Below are 24,122 nucleotides of genomic sequence, written 5' to 3'. Positions count from 1 at the left end.
AGCATGCACTAGAGAAAAAGAGAAATAAATTATTAAATCTTGTATTTCTTTATGAAATCTGTCTGTTAAGACTTTGTTTTGGAAGAAAAAAGAGCAAAAGCTTACTAAATGAAAATTTTTGGGCAAAAATTAGTGCTAGGAAATATACATTGCACCTGTTAGTGTAATAAGTCAGTAGCACAGACAGAATAAAATCAGCTGCTTCTTTTAAATTGATGCCAATTTTGTTCTGTGAGTTCTGTGCAGCAGTGAACATATGCCGTGCTGCGGGGTTACTGGCTTTGGCAAAAAGTTCAAGCATTCATATGAAATATTTTACTTAATACTTATCGTTTGAAGAGTTTGAAGACTTCTAAAAGAGATATTTTCCAATTGTAAAACTTCCAAAATACTTTTCTAGATCATCCTTTCAGAAGGTTTTAGATAAAACAAATTTTTAAAAAAATTACTGACCTAGAAAATAAACACTGGGGTTTTTTGTGAACCTGAATGTATAGCAGAAGTCTGGCATTAAGATTTCTTTCTGTCATGTGTTCAGCTGTTGTGTGTCTTTAAAGCCTCTGTATCCTCAGGGACTTCAGGAGGTTAGTGTTCAAAATATGCTGGTGTCTGTGGTATGAAATTATTTTTCTCCTTCTGAAAAAGTTGTTTGTCTTGCATTGAAGAAGGGAAATAAAACTCACCTGCCAGGAAGGAGAAGAAATATAAAGTGTTGCTCACTGCTGGAAGTCCAGCTGAAGGCAACTTCCATTCCATGACAGGTAAAGCACCAGTGCTCTAGAGGTGGTGTCAAATGTACCCGCCCCTCTCTGCTGCAAGGGCTGACAGCCGGCACAGCTTCAGTCCTGACACTCACCTGGAGTTAAGGTAAAATCACAGCTTTAAATGACAAAAGCTGGTTCACAGCCATTTACTGTGTACTGCTTCAGTGTTAGCAATCCTATGGGATAGAATTTAATGTTACTTCACTTGGTCTTGTTAGGAGCTGAATTTCTACAACAGGAATTCATGTAAAAATTTATTGACATAATTTTATTTCATACTGAATGCAAATTTTTATTAATATCTAATCATACTTCAATTTCTAATATTTTTAATCATTAGTTTTGTATTTAATTGATTTCTTTGTAACAACAGGATTATTCTGAAATGTCTATGACTTTTCTCTATTATCCATAAAGTGGCAAAATATATAAGTGGCTAATTACTAATATGACAGGGGTTAATGGCACAGCTGACCCTTTACACAGAACATCTGCAATGCTGCCTTTCTTTTAATTAGCTCAGTTAAAATTTTCTCCTTATCTCCTCACACTTCCACAAACTATCCCTCACCATAAGAACACAGTGTTAGAGGGGCAACAGGAGGTGTGCAGTGGAGCTCTCACAACTGTGACACTGCAGTTTTGTTTTGAATCTTACCTCTCTACTGTAGCTGTTCTCCTCACCACAAGTATTTTTAAATTCAAGTTGCTACGGGAGTTACTTCCTGTTGCAGTTATGAGGTTAGTAAAACAAGAACGGCAGTGCAATAATATCTCACTGTAATTTCATGCTTTCTTTGTAAAATCCAGATCACCTCTTATTATATAATATCATTTAATATTCATTTTCCATTATAAAATTACAGAAAAGAAAGGTAGACCAAGTGAATTATATCCTCTTGTTTCACAGAGATATTGCAAGGGTAACAATGAAAGGCTGTGCGTGGTCAAGACATTAGAGATGAAAAGTCATATTTTTCTGATCTTTTGCACCTTGTGAGAGCCTCAAGAATAAGGAAATGACATGGGAGCAACTCTTGATGCAGAAATCTTTTGGGGCAGTCACTGCTGTGCTTCCTGCAGCAGCTTTTCAATCATAAGTGAATGGGTGTTGTAGAAGGGCAGCCCATCCACTTCCATCTCTAGACTGGCAGTTTTGCCACTGCGGACCCCGAGCTGCACAAGTGTTTTCAGAAGCTTTTCTTCCTTGAAAAACAAAGAAACAGAGTATAATTAAAATTCTGAATCAAACAAGAGCAGTCATCAAGATTTTATTTAGTTCTGGGAGAGATTGACCATATCCTCCATATTTATTTTGCCATCAACTTGCAAGTACTATCTTGTCCCAAAGATATGTTTAGCATCTGGAGCTCAGGGAGTGTCAGATGGTTTATAATCTTGACTGCTATTTAATCACTGAATATTATTTTTCTCCACACTGCTTCAAACAGACTATTAGTGTCGATTCAGAAACATCATTTTTTGTCCAGTTTCAAGTTCCTACATTGCTCAAATGAGAATCAGAGGAACCTCCACCTAAAGTATCTCAAAAATCCATCTGTGGTTTCCCTAGCAAGGCAGCTGGCTGCAGCTGCATTTTTATAGAAAAAGAACATAAGGGAAAGAGGATGCACCAGGAAAAAAAGGTTACAGAGAGCACCTGGATGGGCTGCACACTCACTTTCCTTTCCTGCAGCTTCTCTGATCTCTCTGTGCCTTTAGCCCTCTCTTCCCTTTTCATTATTGATTTTATGAGAGTTCTGGTTGCTTAGGGATGAAGTGGGGAGAAAACAACCTCGGAAATTGTGCTTCCTTGGCATGCTCTGAACTAGCATATGCTTTGTTTAGAACTACAGTTATTTTCTTGCTTAACTAATATAAGCAGATAACAAAGCATGTTCAAGTTGAGCTGTAAAAGTACACAGAGGGAACAAAATCCTTTGTGAACTATGGGCCAGTTAGCATTGTGGGATGGAAAGTTGGGATCAAGCGAGCTCTGAAAAAACACAGGGAACAGTGCAATTTCAAGATTTTTTTTTAAGTGGATGCATGTCTGGCATAAACTGCTCTGCTTTTCATTTGTCATGAAATGTATACAGTAAAATTTCCTATTTTTTAGCATTTATTATAGTGAGAATTTATTCCTTGAATTCTGTTTATAAAAATCTGAGAAAACCAAAAACCTGGTCACTTTTTAGCTTCCCCTATGCCGACCCTGTGATAGGTTATATAAGACCTTGAAACGCTCACCTATCTATCTTTTCCTCCCTTTCTTTACTAGGAATGCCCTTTCTGGTCTTTGTCTACTGTGTTATTTCCATTTCTATGGAAATTGCTACTGCAGCAATCCTACCAGTGTCCTCCAAAGAGTTCTCTAGGTTTTAACACTTCTTGTTTGACATTACCACACAATAACCTCTAGCAAAGTCCTTTATCTTTATTTATTATTTCATAATGTTACAATTTTTTTCATCATTCATTTGTAGAAACACGAATAATGAAAAAAATTATAAGGTTAAAGTATCTAATTTTCTCTTATCAAATCTTAGAACTTTTTCTAGGAACATTTCTAAACCACAAGGAATACAGTAGCTGTAGATCCCAACTGAGACACAATATGGTTGAATTTTACCTAATACAGTACATGGCCAAAATATAACCATTTCTGAATGAAGCAAAGCAAGCCCTGCATGATCAATTCAGTTTAATTTTGTTACCTGCACTCTGAATGCACTTTCTAAAGATCTGTCTTTTTTTTCCTGGTAAAACATCCTAATTCTTAGCTGTAACAAAATTAAATGTGGCTCTGGCTTTCTACTAAAGGAAAAATATGCATATTTATATGGTGTCAGCAGTGACACAGCTATTTAAGGAAATTATCTGGATACATTAGTAGCATAAAATTTGCTACTTTATAATTTATAAAATTATAAATACACATCAGTTTAAATTGTATGAATGATCACATACATAAATGCAAATATATACAGCCAATCTTTCTGCATGACAGAGGTTTCGCTTAGCACCGAGTGTATTTAAATGCAAAAGGGCTAAGGAGATCTCTCCTGTCACAAAAGAGACACCTAAATTGGTTACACAAAATATAACCTCTAATGTGAATGGTTTCTGCTACATATTTACATATTAGAGCTCTCTGATCTGCTTATATCAGGTAAAAAAGTTTGCTTGCTTAATACTACATAACTGTGCCTGATAAACCGTAGCCTGTCATCAAATGCTCATTTCCATTTGTAATAAGCAAATACAATGTGTAGCATACTTCCTCAGCTGTACAGTGCTGCAATTGGACCACAGCTCTCTCTTTAGTAAATAATTATTTTGGGATTAGGGTAACTGGAAAAAATAATCAAATTAATAGAAAAATATTTCTTTTGTTTGTTCTTTATTCAAGGGGGGAAAACCTCTTTATGCATGACAAAGCTAATAAAGCACACTAAAAACATGTCACACCATTACATATTTATAATTCATATTCTTATAGGTAATAATTTTTCAAAAAATACTATACAGTTAATATGCTGCCATTAAGAAAAAGCTCAGTAAAAGAAAAAAAATGCTTGCTATATTAACCTGTTTGTGAGATGCAGTGAAATGCAGAGTTGATGGATGTTGTAGGATGTTTAGCATTAGCTACATTTGGATATGTATGAATGAATTAATTTCATTACAGTCACTTTGGTGTAAAAGTACTGTGAACATCTGAAAAATCAAGCCAATACCATACTCAAAGTAAAGCAAAATCTTAAGCAAAGATTGTTTAGGTCCAGTTGTTTCTTATTCCTGCAGTTCTCACCATGGAAGAAATGCTTTGCAGCATCTCTTCCTGAGATGTGTGTAAAGGCTCATCCATGAACTCAGAACAATCTTAGTTTGCTGTTCAGTGGGAAGGGAGAGCTCTGCAGTTCTGGGGTTTGGCAGTGCAATCCTGACACTGCTGGAACACCAGTGTGCATGGAAATAATGTTGGTGTTTCAGGGGAAGTGTTCATTTAGTAATTATGACCTACAGCATTCATGGAAGTGCCACTTTTTGAGCAAAAATAAAGCACATTATAAGAATGCTGTCTGGTGTTAAGGGACTCCTTCAAATGTCCTCTTTCCAATTACAATCACAAATATAAACATTGAGATGGATCTTTGTGGTGTTGCTCTTTATCTCACTAGGGTAATTATTATAGCATTAAATGAAGCTGAATTTTGCAGAAAGTAGCCATATAAACATAAATGGTCTGATTTTTTTTAAAACTAATGGAGTATGTGAATACTAATGTATTCAATCTTCTGCACTGTTCACTGTTGTGTGATTTATAATTAAAGATATCATATTTTCTTGTCAGACATTTTGTCATTTTCTCTCCTCCACAAAACTGTTTCCATTAATTTTACCTCAATAGATTTTAGAATTGCACTTTCAGTAGCCCATTATTGGATCATTAATATTCCCATCTGTATAGCTTAGTAAAACAAAAACAAGAAGGTTTTCCTGTACACAGTATAACACTTAATTACAGTATCTTATTACCAGGAATTTTGATCATAGTCATTTTAGGATGCATTAATTTAAAGGTCAAAAACCAGGAGATGCAACTGGAAAAAACACTGAAAAGGAAAAGAATTAATCTATTTTATAAAAAGACTGCTGAAAAGGGCCATGTAAGTTTTGTTAAGCTATATGGCTACACCAAGTGTTGTGATCAGTTTCAGTTTTATGACCTTTGGATGAGAAACTAAGATAGGAAAAGAAAAAATAAAATAGTGAGATCTGCTCTAAAATACTTAAAAGGTGCTTTGTTGGAATTTCATGCAGAATGTCCTGTCATCTCAGGACAAAAACTTTGTTTTGGGCAGCAACTATGCTAGATTGATTGCATTTTGCTTAGCATTTTTGGAGGTCACACACTTAATATGTTTGTAGAGGTACTCTGCTAATAAAGCTGAATTTTGAAGTTTCTAATTTATTGCAAAGTTTTGGACAAATCTTATTTAATCATTAAGCGTGTGTGTATATATAGACAGATTTTTTTTTTAACCACTGCCAAGTTAAAAATAGAGGCACGTGCTTAGAAGGATGAGCACAGATCAGTCATTTCTCACCCCTCTCAGTTATTTTACTTTTTCTCAGTCTGAAACCTTTGCATTCCCAGAATATCACACTGTACAGAGCTGCATTAGTCAAAACACATTTAAAAATATTCATGTACAAGTTTTTTTCCAACTTTAATTTAGAAACATTCAAAACTAATTGTAGAAAGGTTCCAGCAAACAAGAAAAGGTGGAAAGATCAGAAGTAAGGTACAAAGATCAGAAGTATGGAGTGTCTACAGCATAAGAACTGTGACTTTTGATTTTGGAAGCAGTCCAAAGGACACGACAACAGAGGGTTATAAAATCCTGAATGATGCTAAGGAAGCATACAGGGAGTTTCAATCACTGTATCTCAATACAAGGATTTCTTGCTTTGCCCATAAAATTGTGGCACTGTCTTCTACTTGAAGCTACAAGACATGAACACATTCATATTGGAGGATTTTAATTTGCAATCTTGAATCCTTTGTGGAAAACAGTCTAAGGACAGCGTGGCTGCTCCTTCACAAGGAATCCCTAGAAGTCCCCAAAGACCTTGTGAAGGTGAGGAATTGAACCTGACCAGGCAGGATTCAGCAGCTGGTGGTCACTTCTATCTCCCTGTCCCGAGCAAATCCCAGCCGCAGGAATTACCTTGGTGATGGATGGCAGTGCTGACAGCCAGAGCCTCCTGCTCTCGGTGCGCGGGGGGCCGAGCGCCCTGTGCAGGTAGCGCTCGTGGATCTCGCAGCAGCGCAGCACATACAGAGCGCAGGCCATGGCGTAACCACCCCAGTTAGAGACCCCTGCAAAGAGCAGCACCGTGAGACCAGACTGCACTAATGGGCTGCTCAGTGCCCAGTGTGCCAGAGAAACTGGGTAAGGAACAGAGAAACCCGAACCCAAGCACAGTATGGACCATCCAGTTCACAAGCTGGACCAGCTGAACATCTCCCTCTCACTGCGAATTTTATTTCATGCTGGTGTAAAAGAGAATTTTAACTATAACATTCAACTTTTGTTGAACATTAAGAACACACATTTGTCCTTGAGTGATTATTGAAAGAACTTTTCTTTTTGTAAAGAAGCAATATGACTAATTTATGCCTGACAGGGGCACACTCTAAAGAGAAGTATATCAATGATACTGAAAATTCGTACGTGCACAGACATTTTAATTCCCACACAGATCACTTCTGCAGTTTCCTTATTAATATTTGTTATTGAGTAACCTGGTCTAGAGAAAGGTTTCCTGCCCATGGCAGGGGGACTAGGAACTAGATGATCTTCAAGGTCCATTCCAACCCAAACCATTCCAGTATTCTATGGCTCTACGATTTTATATAATGTGTGATTTTTCAAGAATACTCGGGATTTGCCCAACTATTCCCAATTAAGTGCACTTTGTTCATGGAACATTCTCAATTTTCAGTCAGTTCTTCTGAAGCAACAGGCACTTAACTCTTCGGAAAATGTACAATAGAGATAGAGCAGTTTGCTGAGGATGACTTGAAAAGGGCCAATAAAAATTACTTGGAAAGACAAATGTTTCCTTGTCAGTTCTATTCTCAAACATCAGCTACTCTCCCACCCCACCAAAAATCCCTTACCAGCTACAACAGTAAAATCAGCTTCAACATCACAAGCTATAACATCTCCATTTTTTATGTGCTTCTTTACAGCATCTTTTACTTTGCCCATGCCTAATTCATTTCCTCCATCTCCAACACCTTTATAAAAGGGAAAAAGACAAAATGAGTATGAACACAGCATAAAATTTACAATCCCTTTAGAAAACATCTAGTTTCTTCCCCACAGTTGCTGTGATAGTTCATAGCTCCATATGAGATGGTTTATCCTCTTTCATCCACAGCATCTAAAAACAGAAGACTGTGAATGAAATAGCTGAAAGCACCATCTATTACATGCCAACCTCTAAACTTGTACATGCAATGTACACTTTACATTGCCTGCAGGCAAAAGAAATCAAAAATATCACATAGTTGTGAACTGCAGACAGAATCAAGACAGTAAACTTTGCTTATGGAAGGCCTTACATGAGGTGTTTATTACGTGTTATCACAAGTACATCAGCACAAAGAAAGAAGACAGAAAATTAAAGCCAAATCTTTTTCTCAACTTGAGAAATCAGCCAACAATTCTACGATAAAGCAAGCATAGAAAACTTTGGCTTGTTACAAGCTTTAATTAAAAAAAACCAGAATAGAAATAAGAATTATTGCAGAAAGACAAGCAAAAAAAGATAGAAAAAAAGGATTTGGATAGAGGCAGGCCTGACTGCACTGCCCATCTGTTTGATACAGATCACTAACAGGCCACAGCACACAAGGAGCCCAGCCCTGTATAATATTACTGTTTTCATTTTCCATGGCCACATCCCAAAAAAATAGCTAGTCTTTATTATTTTAAATTTTCTTATATACTGGATGCGGGACCTTGATTTTTGTTGCACAAATAGAAATACTGTGTATTTGTCTTAGTGAGTTTAGTGGAATCAGTGGGATCTATGCAATTTCAGAAAAAATCTAGGCAACCCGATATTTGGGACATAAAGTCGTCAGGTGTCATTTAGATATCTGGAGATGAGGGTAACATAAACTAGGAGTTTACATCAAAGCTGGATAGTACCTCTAGTCTCTTACCAATAGATAAAAAACATATTAAAATTATTTATTATTTATAATTATTATAACTATTATTATTATTATTTAGTTGGAAATTAAAATTTCTCTTTCATCTGTTAGTCTGAATGGCATCTTTTTCAATCTGAAGATTTTACAGAAAAATCCTAGCCCATGTCTGTGAAACAGAACAGTGAAGAGCTCCAAGTCCTGACTGTGATGTATCAGATTTGAATTTGAAATGTGACTGTGCTCTAATGCATAGCATGTGTCACAGAAGAGAAATTACAATATTTATAATTTACACTTCAAGCCCTGAAAACTGGTAAATTTAACACTTTTAGTAACTGCATAAATATCTCATGTGTTGGTAGCAAATTTCTTCTTTAAATTAAATGGAAAGTTATTTTTCAGTAGCATTTTTTCATTTGATTCCTTAAGTCTACCCAGTCAAGTGGGGCATAACTGAGTGACACATAGCTTACATAAAAAGATTTGCCATGGAACAGCTACTCTTTTTTATCTGCATTAATAATCTGCTCACATTTCACCATTGGGAGTTAATGGTGCTTTCAAAAATCTCTTTATTGGCAGTGCCTTTCAAACAGGTATTCATATAATCCTGGTGCTTCTATCCTCATATAAAAATATGGAAGTTCTACTGCTTTGTAAGAATCACACACAGTATTCTGATTTTTCTTATACTCAAAATTAAAATTTTTGCTGTTAATATTCTTTAAAAAGGCAAAGATGAATTCTTGTCCCATGAAGAAAACCAACAGTTTCTCTAACTGAGAATATATCCATTGCTCAGGGTATCTTCTATCAGCCCTGCTTTGCTTTTCCTGTCTTTGCTGGAGTCCTGTCACCAGCATGCCTGAACAGTAGCAACAATCTGTTGCTGTGGATAGGTCCCTGTTTGTGCGACACTGGGAGGAAAAGAACACCCCACTGAAAAGCCTCCTGTCCCACCTGTTTTCTTCTTCCTCTCCACATTGCCAGACAACTGTATTTTACTGTAGATCTCCAGAGTGAAATTCACCTGTGCAAACACAGCCATCCACTCATGAGCCAGTCAGCTACACTGCTTTTAAAGTCAGCAGAAACACTCCCTTCACACATTCAGTTCATCTCACCCCAAGGCAGACATCTCAAATATAGAAGTCTGAAAATAGGCAAGATGAATCCTCTTCTAAAGGCCCAATTTCTTTCCAGGCAAAGGAAAAATAGTTCTGCTGGATCTTCCATGCAAGTTCCCACTGACTGCATTGTTTTCTGAACCTACATTCATGAAATATGCAGGAGACGTCAGTCTTCTGTGCTAAAAATCTTCTGTATGAAAGGAAAATGTGTGACCCCATTTTTTCATGAGTACTTTGGAAAGCTTTTAATTAGCTCTTATATAAATAGCATATAGCTATGTCAATTGTATGACAGCTGAAAAAAACAATATGTGGTTCCAGTAACATCTCTTAATCTTTTATTTCAGTCTTATGTGGAAATTGAGTCCCTCCCAAACTCAGCCTTTCATGTCTTCTTATTCTGTGAATTCCTTGAGGCTGCTTCTCACTCCCTGAGTTTTTAGGATGTCAGTACCCATACAATTGCAGGCACTGGTCATGCTTTGTCTGTGGTCAAACTACCAGATCAGATTTTTTTAAAAAAACACAGATCTCGTTTTAAATGCAACACTTGACAGAAATTAATCAGCATGTAACAAATGTTCTAACATTTCCCCTCTCCACCTACTGACACAGTGCTTCTTGCCACGGAGCACACTATATAAAGAACTTCTGTAGGCTGAAAACTTGATCTTTCTGCTATTCTAGCCTATAAGGTTATTCAAGTACTCCACCCTAATTCTGTACAATATTTGCATTTGTTTTGGAACTAGTCATATGCCTCTAAATTCCTACTGACCATAAAGAAAGTTGATGACAGCCCCACCAGAAAAAAACCTGTAGCATCTGTACCAACACATCGCTATCAGTAACGGGAGACAAAACACAAAGGCCACAGTGGCTAAGTGAAACTATACTTTGCAGAAACACAATGAAAAAATCCAACATCTAACCCAAGAAATTGCTACCTAAACAAAATAACAGACACAAAAAATTAGTGTGATAAGCAAAACAAGAAAAGTTATCTAGGTTACAGACAATGTAAGAAAAAATTACATTGTTTTCCTATAAATACTCAGTTCTCCGGAGCAGAATATCCACGTACACAAATACCATGGGAGATAAGAGCAGATCCCTTCATTGTCCTTTGAAACCTCTGACTTGTTAAACGATTTTCAATGCAGAAATCTCTTTAGAGAAAGTTCACAGCACTGAGACATACTGAATCTGAATAACTGCTTTTCTTCTTTTTCACAAGCCTGTGGTATTTTTTATTAGTGACATTTCATAGTATATTTGAATATTCAGAGAATGCTAGAAACAAACTACATTCTGCTGAATAGATTCAAATTCTCAGCTGGCAGAACATTCCAAGCTCCAGCAAATGAATAATATACTTTGAGCTGCTGTGGGAGATATTTGAAGAGGTTGGTTATTTTTACTAAAGGAATCAGGTTGTGATGTTACGTAAGTAGCTGGAGAGATCAAATTCTTGTATCAACAATCTGAAATCAGGGACAGGCATTGAAACTAAGAGCAGCAGATAAAGCTCTTGGGCATTTTGCTAGACATCTTTACAAAACACAGCTTTTCCTGTACTTATTCAGTCAATCTTTGTCCTCTGTTGAGATTGCCAAGACAGTGCCATCTAGAGTGTTTCCTTTTCAAGGTTGGTACATCTTATGAATAGGAAAAAACCAAATTAAATCTAAATACGAAGTACTGCAAATTTTACAATAATAAAAAAGTATCAGTGGAGTCCTCTGCTACACAGCTTTTAAATTATACCAATACAGAGAAATCAGACTATGCATTATCTCTGCAGAAGCTCTCTAAATTCTGTGAAAACATTTGAAAAACAACAAAACTGAGAAGCCAAAGTTCCCATGCTTATGGTAATACTTAGGAGCAAGTCCACAGCACTATAAGAAGAAAGAAAGCTAAATCAGCAGATGTGTTCTGATGTGACAGAAATCAGGTTGGTATGGGTACTTATCGCTAATTTAATTTTGTTATTTACAGAGTGTATATATCTCCAAAACTCTCATTTGGGCCACACATGGTAGCAGGAAGCATTTGATTATACCAGGATGTTGTACAATGGTCCATGGCATATTTTTTCAAAACCAGATCCAATAAGTTTCCAAGAACAAAAAGTTTACTGCCTAAAGAGAGGAGCAGTATGTTGACAAAAGCATTCTCATTAGATGTATTAGCAAAGGCCAACGTTGCTTTGGGGGGAAGGACAAGGCATTCCTTTAAAGATTCTTACAGTGCACACATATTTTGTTGTAGAAGGCACAATTTTAATAGATGCAAATATGTAATCCCTGCTTAAAGGAATGTATTGCTAATGACAACATAAACATAAATTCTATCCAGACTGCTGTTTTAACTTAGGTGTAACAATTATAAAACCAATACTTTAATAAGTAACATTCCTATCCAACAACAATTTATGTTCTATGTTGCCTTCAACATGAAAAATACAGAATGAAGTTACTATCAAAAACTCCACTTAGAGTGCATGCACATAGACTTATGTATACCTAATACATCTGGGCTTGCTTTTTTGCCCTTAAATAAATTTGAAATAAAATTATTTTTTTTTCTTGGCTGTGAGAATCCTTCAATAGAAACTTGTAATTTTTCTCCAGCAATGGTGTCTTGAAATCCAGTCACAACAAACAGATGCAGCCTCAAAGCAGCTACTCAGCACCTGCCTCCTGCTCCCCTTCACTACCAGTAAGAGCTCCTGCTCTGTGCATCTCTTGCTTCTGAGAATATCACACAAACTCACACTTACCTGTTGTTGTGACTCCTGGAATGGTTTGTGCAGCTAAAAATAGCTCATCTATGGGATCCACGAGATGTTTAATATTAACTTTTCTGGCATTGTAATAATTGCCATCAGCAGCCATCCCAGCACGCTCTATTGCTACCAGGTGATCAAATCTGGTTAGAGGTGAGTGAAAAAACAGGGGAGAAGTCAAAGCTGTAATTTTCACATGAAAAATTCTTCTGTTGGCTGCTTGTGCTTGGTTCTACTTTTTGACCATTTGGGATTCAAGGTAAAACTTAGATACTGTTTTGTTATTTCTGAATGTAGTTGTACATGGGTTTTTTTCCCAAAGGTTAGTTCAGGTTCTTTTTAATAGCTTTAGTGCAGCTCCCCCAAACCACATTTGCTACCAAGAAATGGAGAAGTTCCTGCAATCCTCCTAGCCAGCAATCCTTTGGGCCAGCCATCTGGCCTGGCTCTGTTTCACATTAAAGCAGACGGTATCTTGTAAAATATTAGTCTTTGTAAGTGTATTCAAAGAAAACAAAAAAATGGCAAATTAATGATCATCTAAATCCTTGTTAGTGTCAATATATTCTCTGTTTAAATTACACAGCTTGGCAAATATTCATCAGTTTCTAGTTAGGCAATGTTTGGGTTTGGGTCTTTAGATTTGGGGGATTTATTTTTTAAGTCTATGGCTGTCTGGCTGGTTATGAAAGTAGACAGATGCACTGCAGCTGTCCCACATTTTAAGTAGAACTATAGTACTCAGTTCTGCCACTGTATCTTAGAATTATTTTGCTCCTGTTTCTCTGACTTTACTCTCAAGAGGTTACTAATTCTGCTGAATTACTTAATGTTCTTGTGGGTGGGTATCTACAGTGATTCCAGAGACCTTTAGCAGGTTAGTTGTCTATTTAAAAAAAACCAAAAAAACTTCAGCTTTTTGGGACTAAGGGACCAATTTAAATAGAATCTGCCTGTACTTTTATTAAGCATAGCTATAAAAGACATTTTTAAATCAACACATAAAAAATGAAGACAGTACCATGCATACTATTACAGTACCCACTAACCTGTGGAAAGCAATGGGAATTCAGTAAGTTAATGAAGCAAATACCAGGGTGAAAGACTTTTTCATTAAAGAATGCAAACTGAGGGCAACTACATTAAAAGACTTTACAAGGAAAGATCAATAAAAACGAGCAATACATGCCTACTTCAAGGGAATTTATGTTGAATGCTAAGTAATGAAATGAGCATACAGCTACCTAGCAAATTCTCCAGTGCATTAACCCTAATCACACCATTACAAACATATGACATTTTATTAAGTCAGACAAGGTTCCCTAGCTGTCAGACTAGAGCTAAAGCTCTAGAAAATGCACAATTTCCACAGCTCTTTTCTTAGCTCTTTCACTGACTTTGATATAATAGTTTTTGATCTTCTCACTGATTTAAAAATTGGTAATATAATATATAGTGTATGTATATATATATTTATAGAATAACAGCTGAAAATATTTTAGAAAGTTTTTGAAGGAAAAGAGCTATTAATATATGAAGAATTGTTTCTTTTTTGTCCAGAAGTGTTTTGCAGAATTGCAGAATAATGTGAAATTCTGTACTCTGTATGCTCCAATAACAGTGTTTCGCTTCAAAGTTTGTTCTGTGCATTCAAAGTCTTAAGGATTTACTTGCAGCCATTGTGTCTTCTTAGACCATGATCCTTATTTTATTATAATTTTGCACAGTAGTGGTGTGACCCTTTCTCAAAAACTGAGTACACATACCTAGGTCTTCCAGGATCCCCATTCTCACACAAAAACATTAAAGCTGAATCAGCACTTTCCCTTTGATAACTCAGTAGAGGGATGGGTTTCTCTAGGATTCCTACAGGAAAGCAAAATGAAATTCAGATACTACATACTTTTTTTTTTTAATGTATCTTTGAGTAACTTAAAAAAAATAAGAAAACAAAATTGCTAGAACTGTAAGAATTCAGTGTCTTTACACAGTTCTTGATGAGCCCCCTATATCCTTTAATTTAAACTTTAATTTAAACTTGTTTAGATGTAAATGCTGTTAAATGGGACCTTGAGGTAGAAAACAGGACTACAAGAATAAGAACAGACACTCAGAATTTATGGCAAGCAACTCATCCAGAATCAATGCCCATATATGTACATATTAGCTTGATGCCAGCTAGGTTAACAAAATGTCATCATGGCAATGATGAGCAGAGCCTAGAGGATGAATTCTGATTCATTCGCTGGGAAAAAAAAAAAAAAGTCCTGTACTAAGTGACAGATTAAAACTGAAGCAAACCTTGGCTCAAATTAGCAAGATAAAAACTGAAAAACCCATGTCTCTTACCTAGTTGAACAGCTTCTTCAATAATCTTTTTATTCAGATCCACAGCTCTCTGATCTGTAACTATGGCAACCTGTTTCTCCAAGGCCTGCAGCATAGCTGCAATGGCAAGGGCTCCCGGGGGGCCGTCGTTCTCCTCGGGCGGCTGGTGGCTGAAGTGGGTGGGAAATCCCGTTGTTATCAGCACGGACCCCGCGTGGGACATGGCCAGGCAGGCCCTCAGCAGCTCGCCCTGGCGCTGCAGGTGCAGGATACCCCGCTCTCCTAGACAAGTGGTTTTAAAGAGAGCAGTACGTGTCAACGTATCGTTCTCCTTTTGAATTTTCCCTCTGCGTGAAAGTACATACTTTAGTGACATAAAATGGGTTAAAAGAAAGAGAAAAACCTCTGGTCAAGGCAGGAATCGGGGTAATTTCCTCAGGAAACATAAGAAGATGTAGGATATGAGTAATGAAGATAATGGGCTGTGCTTCCAGGTTAAGAATGTCAGCTTTTAAAAATTATTATACCTAGCGTTTCTAGGTTTAAGTGTAAATAGCTTTTTCTGAGAACTGATTGCATATTGTTTCCTTTCCTTTGGCCCTCTGTTTCCCTTTGAGAGTCCTGCTAAACCATGTTTAGCTAATGAAGCTAGATTGCAAGTCTAGCATCCCAGACCTTACAGAAGTTCTGATGCAGACTTCAGATGTGTAAGCTAGTCCTTTGTGTCTGTTTAACTCCATTCCCTTTGGAAAGAGCTAATTCCCAAATGAATTCCACCTAATGAAATGATTAACCTCAGAAGTGAGGTTTCAGAGATATTTTAAGTTACCTGGGGACCTCATAAACTCAATTAATACAGCGGTATCCAGGTGACTACTAGACGTTCCTGTAACACTTCATGTAGCAGAGAACAACATTACCAGACCTTGAGAAATAGGTGAACATTAACAGAAGTCTCTTCTCATGGGTCAGACCCTAAATAGGCAACACTATTTTCTGTGTATGGCTTTCACTGTTCAAACACTTCCTATCCCATGTTCCTTCCCTGTCACTTGGAAAAAAGTTCACAACTCAGTTCTTTCAATTTGCTAGCACTCAAGAATACCCTGAGTACCAGCATGATGGGCGTATAGAGGTAAGTCTTCACTGCTGTTTTTTTTATCTCCTTGTATCTTCATCCTTTTTTGCTCCCTCCACCCCTACATTTTCATCTTTTTGTCCTCAATTTCCCCTTTGGCATTTCTTCTATTCCTTCTAAATAACACACAGGCAATACATAGATAATGGACAGAGAAAAAAGTTCAGAGAACTTAAAGTTAAGAGAAGCAGAATACAAATCTCAGAGATGTGGGGTATATTAACTGAGACAAAGTACTGTACTCCCCTTTAGGAGCTAACTTTTAAGTTAGGTCCTGTATTTCTGCAGAGGGAGGCATTGTGCCAAGCCAGCTCCAGAGAGTGGGAAAGGAGAGGCCTTGTGAGTAAAAATAAACAGACCTAAATGTATGCACACAGCCCAAACCCGGAGCTTGGGAGTGCTGGGCGTAAGCTGTTTTCCACTACTGCCTACAGAGGATTTCAGAAAATTTATGGCACACTGAGCTCAGACTTTACAGCAGCCAGAGGGGACTAGCTCAGCATGTATTTTAGGAATGGTTGCACTACTCAGTTTGCCTTTACTTCCCTCTCTTCCTTGCACACACAGGCACCCCCACTGCTCAACCTTCTGTGGCAACCTGGTCATACAACACTTCAGTGATGGATATATCAGCAGAAATTAATATAATCCCACCCATCAGAGAGTGGTGTTTGAAAAACACATGCAACTACTAGAATTTTCTGGTAGGACCACAGTAGTCATGAATATATGTAAAGAAATGTGCTATTTACTCCATAGTGAATACCCATGTAGCTGTTAGCAGCAAGCTGAGGTGCCTTTACTTCACATACCAATTTCAGTTTTACTCAGTAGCAGTTCTTATTCCCTGCAGACTATGCAGTCTGCTTCTGTGTCCTTTGTGAGCATACAGTCAGGAAGATCAGATATTCCATTACCCACAATGAATGATTTTGGCCAGACTCTGATATTAACTACAGTAACAGTAAATACAAGACCTAGTTATATAAACTCACTGTATTCCATAAAGAATTCTTAAAATCACCTTCAGATTCTTACTGTGTTCTTGAATTTAAAATATCTAAAAAGGCAGGATAGGTGGTGTCCACCCCATAATGAATCCATTAAAGGGAGACAGTTTTTGTTTATACCTGGATCTATTCCAATTAGGGTCTCTAGAGTCCTTATCTTTTGGGCTGCTTCTGCCGACACAATACTGAAATGCAGAGGATCTTGAGAGATGCAGTGGACCTGTGGGACTCCTCCTAAGGATCTGACATTATCATTCTTTAGGTCAGTAATGAACATGCAGCCAGGAGAATGAGTAAAAGCTAACGGAGCTCCTAAAATGAACAAAAAAATTCAGTTAAATGTTATTATTGCAATGTAACAAATTAGAAGGATGATAAAATTTCAAAAAGCTACTTTATATGACAACAGAGTCCCTGCCTGATGACATTTAAAAAAAACAGATGATATTTTAAGTTACACTGGAGCAATAATACACTTTGAGAAAGAAATGTATACATGTACATCTGAAAATGTTTTCACTTCTAGAAAGCTCATGTGGGTAGTTGAGATCAGTTTTTTCCACAATGCCCTCTTTGGTCTAAATTTGAGGTAACCTAAGAATGGAACTCTGGTACCCTCCCAAAAAGTCTGTTGTAATGGTGTTTGTCTTCCCAAGTCACCATGACTTGTGATGGGGCCCTGCTCTGCTGGAGATGGCTGAACACCTGCCTGCCCATGGGAGGCAGTGAATTAATTCCCTCTTTTGCTCTGTTTGCATGCATGGCTTTTGCTTTCCCTATGTCTTTATCTCAACCCATGAGTTTTCCAGTTTTTGCCCTTCCAATTCTCTCCCTGATCCTGCTGGCTGGGGTTAAACCACGACAATTTAAACCGGCAAGGAGTAATGACAAAAGGGAACCAGTAAGTTAGAAAGGAAATATGAGTAGCCACTAAAACCCTGGAGAAAAATAAGCTTCTTTAGACCTGACAGCATAGTAGCTCCCTAAGCTGATAATATTTCTGTCTTTATACTAACTCCAGAAATCCAAATCTAGGCAATACTTGATTTGGAAAAACTGGTACCCTGTTGGGTAAATCATAACTGGTATATTTAAACAACAAAACATTCTTTGTTAGGAGGGTGAAAATGGAGAAGATATTTTTTTACTAAGTACACATCTGCTTGGTTTGAGCTACATCTGTTGGGACCCTATGGCTAGCAATTTAAAACACCTGGGGAACATGGCTGTTGAGGTTTACCTCGTCAAACCCTGTGAGCAGACAGTTTTTGTGACAAGCTAGCAGATTCATCTAAAGTATGGGTATTGGTGGTTTGGCAGATTTTAAACTTTCTAGCTGAGAAAGTAGCACAACAAAATAAAAACTATCCAAAAATTTCCTGGAATGCACTAATGACAACTGGTTTTAATACAGAAAATGGAGAAATAAACAAAAGTGAAAGTCTGTTCCAGGCAAGGGCAGGATAGACTTGTGCAACAGATTGGAGAGACATTGGCAATTTTTTTCTTTCTTTTCCCTACACCAAGGATGTGTGAGGAAGATGAATAGGTTTGCTGAAGCATCCAGGAAAGAGCAGGATTTTCAGTATGGATTTGGGACTGGAGAAAAGAGATTGCATGTAAAAAAGAGAAAGAAGACTCCTATTAGAGCTGAACCTACTAGAGCAGGTGTTGAGTTCAGATAAACATCTCTAAGAGACCACAAGGATCCTGCAAGGAGAGAAGGACAAAGCAGATGACCTCCCAGGGTTCTCCCACAAATATTGCCTATGATTATTAAGCTTCTTTTTCAGTAAGAATGAAAATACAGTATTTAATTTCCATACTAGTGACTTAGGGAAGTATGCAATACTGTTACTATGGTTTTGTTGCATTTTCTTGCCCTTTGTGCTCATGCCTGCATAAATGACTGCACACAGTGCAGAACCGCTGTGCAGAAGAAAAAGTTTCATTTATGTAAAGTGTGTTACATTTACTTAATTTTGGAGCAAACTAAAAACTCTACATTCTCCATGAGACACTTAAGAACACTTTTCCATGTCAATCAATTTTCTAGCTCTTGACAACATTTTGGAAAGATTTCTGGCTTCTCTTTTTTCCTTCTTTTTTTTTTTTTTCTTTTTCTTAGACTATTGCTTTACTTCAAAGCAGTACAAAATAATATTTTAAAAGGAAGAAGCTTAAAAATGAACGCCTTTAAACTTCTTGTTTCTTATAATGCTTAAAAAGATGTTTTGATGTTGCCAGAGCTGTAGAACTAAACATTTAAAATACACAAAAGTGGTGAAATTTCAGTAAGAATTTTCTCTAAAGTACACCTGTATTTCACAACAAAAACTCTCCTGCCAAAGGCTTTTTTGTTGTTTGGGGTGTTTTTTATCTTGCTAATCAGCCAATTCAGTCTCCTTTTTGAAAAAATAAAACAAGGAGAGAGAAAAGAGATTGAGGCATAATTTAAAGAGTCTCTAAGCAGCACATACTGCAGTTGATAATTGCTTCTACTCCTGTTACTCCACAGGCCCAAAACACTGGAATATCACCAGGGTGAAAGTGAACTGGATCTCCATAGTCCGGTTTAGAGAGATCTTGTATTCCCAGAAGACCTGGAATTGATCAAAAATGAAATCATGAGTGATTCTAATTAAGCAGTAATGCTGCAAATCTGGGGAGTGGACCCCAAACATCATTCAATGACATTGAATTAAGAGTTTGAGAGTGTCGAGTCCCCCTAAAGTGGAACATTGAGTTTGTCTTTGAGTGCATATCCTCAGAGCCTGAGCTGACTTGATTTCCCTTTTTTTGTACTCAATAATATCAGTAAAAATGTATTTATCTTTTTTCTGCAAGAAAATGCAAGTTAGATATCTATGCTGAGTTTCCAAGATAATATAAATCTTCTGGATCAACAGAAGAATTCTATTCGTAGCACTGGCAAACAAGAATAAATGATGGCAATGCAAAATGAGTTCTTTCTAGAACACATTTTCTACTGCATTAACTTCCTACATCTTTTAGCTAGAGAAATTATCTTTTCCTCTTTTTCTTAGATAAATACATCTCACTCTTAGCTGCCTTTCACTAAATTGTCTTTTGCTTTATTCTGACACCTGCTTGTAATAATCTGGGTCTTTCTAAGCACTTGCTACCTTTCTGTGGTTTTATATTCTTCAGATGCTTTAATATACCACTCTCCTTTCTGAAATTAATTTATATAATCTGTATATATGATAATTTACTCTTTTGTAATGACTTATTACTAGTTTGTCAGGCTTAAGTACTCAGATATGTTACTCAAGTACATTACTGGAGTGTTGTGTTAACCAATGACATTTCCTTCCATGCCCTGCAATGTGAGCCTTCTGTGTATGAAGCCCATGATTATCAACCTTCTGATAGCAGGGGGGGAAATTATTGCAATCTATCTTCACATTACAGGTGTTTGTTTGGTTTGGTTATTTTTTCAAACAACCTTCTGTCTTTATTTTTTTTTTTTCATTTTTGTTCAAACTAGATTTAAAAACAAATCTTATCATATTTCTATTCATTTTGTTGTAAGTGTTGTGCTCATTGTATGTTATTTCAGTGTTTTTAAAAATAATGCAGTATTTACTTCCACATTCAACCACTAAGACACAAAATGCATCCACACATACTTCTTCCCATGCTGTCAGTCACTGCTATCCTGTCACTGGAATCTCTGACAGCAAGAAAGTATTCACATATAAATGAAACTGCACACATTTCAGAAAAATGTGATTATACTTTTTACCAAAACCACCCCTGCCAGATAACTTATCTACATCTGACAACTAACTTTTGTCTAAGAAATCTGTGTGTTCAGCTCACGCAAAACCTTCTTCTTTCTTTTTTTTTCTTCCTTCCTTTTTCCTTTTATATTCAGATTTGTGACCATTAGAAAGGATTAAAACTGATTTAGTGGTGCAGGTATTTCAGTCCTTCCACTTCCCATGCTTTCCCCCTTCACTTTTATACACAGTCAGGTGCATGCAGAATGAGAAATGAAAAGCACTGACCAGGGTCACCTATGTGAATTGGTGCTCCATGGGCTTCTTTTAATTCAGACGTTGCTAGCACAGCTGCTTCCAAGCTGCTTTCAGGAATAGGTCTCATTGTGACTACTAAGTTGCAGTGAAACATAGAAATGCTGTAGCAAGGGACAGATGTCTGGCAGTTCAAAAGAATCCAGTGTTAGCAGGAATATTGAATAATACTTCCAAAATGTTAAAATTAATAAATCTAAATCTTTGTGCTGTACTTGAGTTTAGAAAGACTGCATTCTAACATTAATTTTAAATCCTTTTGAAAAAAAATCTTAGGATCTTGTATTTTTTTTCCTTTAAGATTCCATCATTTAGCTCTATGATACAGATCACTAAAATTTTCAACTTAATGCATTCCTTGTTTCAGTGCACACAGCTAGATGAGCTCAATGTATGTTGAACATTGTCACAAAACAATGGTGTGTTCCCTCTACAGTAGGTGAAAATCTAAAAGAAAACTATGGCACAGCTGCAAATCTACTTAGACTGAATCTACCTTCTGTACTTGAATACAGTGCCTTGTAACACACCAGGGTCAGCAACTGCTGATGGCAGTACCCGCTTGTATGGAAGCTGCATGACAGTTCCATAGGTGCCTCTACAAAGGCTCTATGATATTCATCATCCTCATCAACTGGGAGGCTGAGGCACCTTTTCTATTTAGAAATAAAGCAGGTCAGCTTTTTAGGAAAAAATGTCAGATATCTGAGTTGCAGCTGAACAAAAACAAGACATCCAGAGAGCTAGGGCTGTCTAGGAAACGTTCATTTAAAGCCTTTATAATGATAATAATAATCACACCTGTCACTGAAGAAACACACTGTGCAGTTCTTTGCAGCATTAATGTACTATAAACTATAACATTTTCCTAATTCTGAAATGCTAGAAGCAGATACATAGTTGTATTATTTTCTTCTTTAAGTTTGGTAGAAGGACTCACATATGAGTTTGTTCCATATGTTTGCACCTTCATTTCAACCAGGAGCATAGCATAGATTGTGTAACAATAAGACTGAAAACAACAATAACCTTTCTCCAGTAGCACAGCATCTGAACTAAATGAAAAAAGGCATGCAGATGTGTACTTCAATGATCTTAGAATTAAGGGGTTTATTTACTGGAGCCAGAATTATTCTAAGACTTCTGATACCATTAAAATGTACACCACAAACTTTCTGAGCACAGTCATAATTTTCAGGGCTCAAGTCTTTGGGAACATCTGGCCCGGAGGCCTGGGTTTGTAGTAAATGTGCAGTTTAAAGGCTCTACTGTCACAGGGAAAATACAGAATGTGGCCATCACGCAGAAGAAACTGTTACTGTCATGGTTTATAAAAGGAATATTCCAACTGCAAGCAGGAGTTGGTATGGAGAGCAGGGCACGTGTAAAGACATGGTCAGAACAGTGCATGGATGATTGGGTGAAACAGAAAGGGCAAACCAGAATAGAACCCAAATGAAATGACTGCCACAGGAAATGGGGAATGCCTTGTCATGAAAAATGAATTAAAAAAGAGATCGGCCTTATGCTGAGCTGAGGCTTGGAATATTTTACCCTGTGTCTTCATGTGCTCAGCAGAAGCACATGCCTTCAGTTACTGTGTAGGTAGAGGAAAAAAGTTCTGCTTTGAACAATAGGTATATGCACCTAACATGAATATGGGGAAAACTCACAGGTAAAATTACAACAAAGATTATGTGTGTGTGCATATACTTACTTTGTACATGCTTACATTACATTTTTGCTCAATGTTTCTGATAGGAATGCCAGCTTTTTGGACTGCTTTTTCAAAAGAGAAGCTGCAGCCTAAATAAAAAGTCACCATGTCCTTGAGTTGTTCAGAATACTCCTTAAGGCTTTTCAGTGATCCAGTACAAGCTCCATGCTCATATCTTCTGTACTGTAGGCAGTCAGTTCTAGTGAAATAGGAAGTTATCACAGCTTTGTCACATTTTTTGAAAACAAGGTGAATTGGTTGAATTGACATAAACCCAGTGTGAAACCACGAGATACAGCCTGTTTTATCCATTTTGTTCTTTCTGACTAAAAATGAAACAAACACAGGCAAACCCCCCAGAACATCTTATTCTACACAAAACCAAGCTGGCAGACAGAATGTTAGAGATTTTTTAGGTGTTATATGTGTGTCTTGACTCAGGCTTTCAAAAATTAGGAAGCTGGTTTAAACCTTGTTTTTAGTGTTTACCACAGGAGTACATCATTCAAACTTCAGAGACTCTACAAGTATTGTGCAGATACCATGGCTATGTTTCTAGTAAATAAATATAAAACCCTATTATTGAATTCTGCATTGTCAGGCTGCAAAATATTTAAAAATTACACAAATTTTCACCTTTGGATTAGAGAAATACTTGTAATACTGACAATTATCATAAGACGTGGCTCAAGAACAAGATAATCAGGTTTTTATACATGGTTTTCACTCAAAGGTGTAATTCCAAGAAGATGAAGTTGTTCAAAGTATTCAACAGTGTAACCAGGCTGTTTCCTCAAATCCTCCTGATCACCACCAGAATTCATTTCAGAATACTGGTCAGCAGAGCTGGTCTGTAGTTACCTGATATCAGAATCAGTACTCAGGGAAGGACATTTCCAGTCACCTGGTTGACTTCTGTACAGCAGTGGCAGGGGTCCATCGTTTGCATGGCAGAACTTCTCAAAGTCATCAGCCAGGGACTTGTGCAAAATCACAATATTGGCCTGTTTATAGCCTTAAATTGTGGAAGATAGGAATGGCTGGTTACCAATTCAGATTTTTGTTTGTGAAACAATAACTTTTCTATGTGAATTTCTTTAGATGTATAAAAAATAAAACTTGTAAAACTTACCTGAAGGAAATATTTGATTCAGAACTTTGTAATTAGATCAAACTTCCTGAAATGTTTTAAAAATCATAGCTAGGCCTACTCTATATGTGAATTCATTCACAGCTAAAACAGTTGGCAGACATGGGTAGTAGCAGAATATGAAGACACCACAATTAATAAATATTTCTATTAATTTATATATAAATATAATTTCTTGTCTAACTGGGGACATTACCCTTCTGTAAGAAAATGCTTTTTTGCAAATGTTAATTCAGAGCCAAAGAAAGGCTGTCACATACTGCACTTTCACAATTATTTTTCACCACACCAAGAT

General features: G+C 36.9%; 1 protein-coding gene across 10 annotated transcripts in view; it reads right to left on the bottom strand.

Annotated features, from left to right (window-relative positions):
- Nucleotides 1–1,582: 1,582 nt before the first annotated feature.
- DGLUCY (D-glutamate cyclase) overlaps nucleotides 1,583–24,122 on the bottom strand; it is a 47,667-nt gene continuing 25,127 nt past the window's right edge. For 9 of the 10 annotated variants that reach the window (XM_005520191.3, XM_088058152.1, XM_088058153.1 and 6 more), the window contains 11 exons: nucleotides 23,539–23,692; nucleotides 22,678–22,876; nucleotides 20,934–21,084; nucleotides 19,380–19,502; nucleotides 17,020–17,211; nucleotides 14,773–15,033; nucleotides 14,190–14,289; nucleotides 12,418–12,566; nucleotides 7,459–7,578; nucleotides 6,503–6,654; nucleotides 1,583–1,970 (listed from right to left, as the gene is read on the bottom strand). In XM_005520191.3, the coding sequence (XP_005520248.2) occupies nucleotides 1,827–1,970; nucleotides 6,503–6,654; nucleotides 7,459–7,578; nucleotides 12,418–12,566; nucleotides 14,190–14,289; nucleotides 14,773–15,033; nucleotides 17,020–17,211; nucleotides 19,380–19,502; nucleotides 20,934–21,084; nucleotides 22,678–22,876; nucleotides 23,539–23,692 (1,745 nt within the window). In that variant the 3' untranslated portion in view covers nucleotides 1,583–1,826. The remainder of the gene's footprint in view (nucleotides 1,971–6,502; nucleotides 6,655–7,458; nucleotides 7,579–12,417; nucleotides 12,567–14,189; nucleotides 14,290–14,772; nucleotides 15,034–17,019; nucleotides 17,212–19,379; nucleotides 19,503–20,933; nucleotides 21,085–22,677; nucleotides 22,877–23,538; nucleotides 23,693–24,122) is intronic. The other variant, XM_088058156.1, reaches the window with a different exon arrangement.

This window comes from Pseudopodoces humilis, chromosome 7 (genome assembly GCF_049639895.1).
Source record: "Pseudopodoces humilis isolate 2021_Gansu_Grassland_sample_001 chromosome 7, ASM4963989v1, whole genome shotgun sequence".
In the NCBI taxonomy this organism is placed as follows: Eukaryota; Metazoa; Chordata; class Aves; order Passeriformes; family Paridae; genus Pseudopodoces; species Pseudopodoces humilis.
Note: the sequence above shows the minus strand (reverse complement) of the source record. Positions and strands in the feature narration are given on the sequence as shown.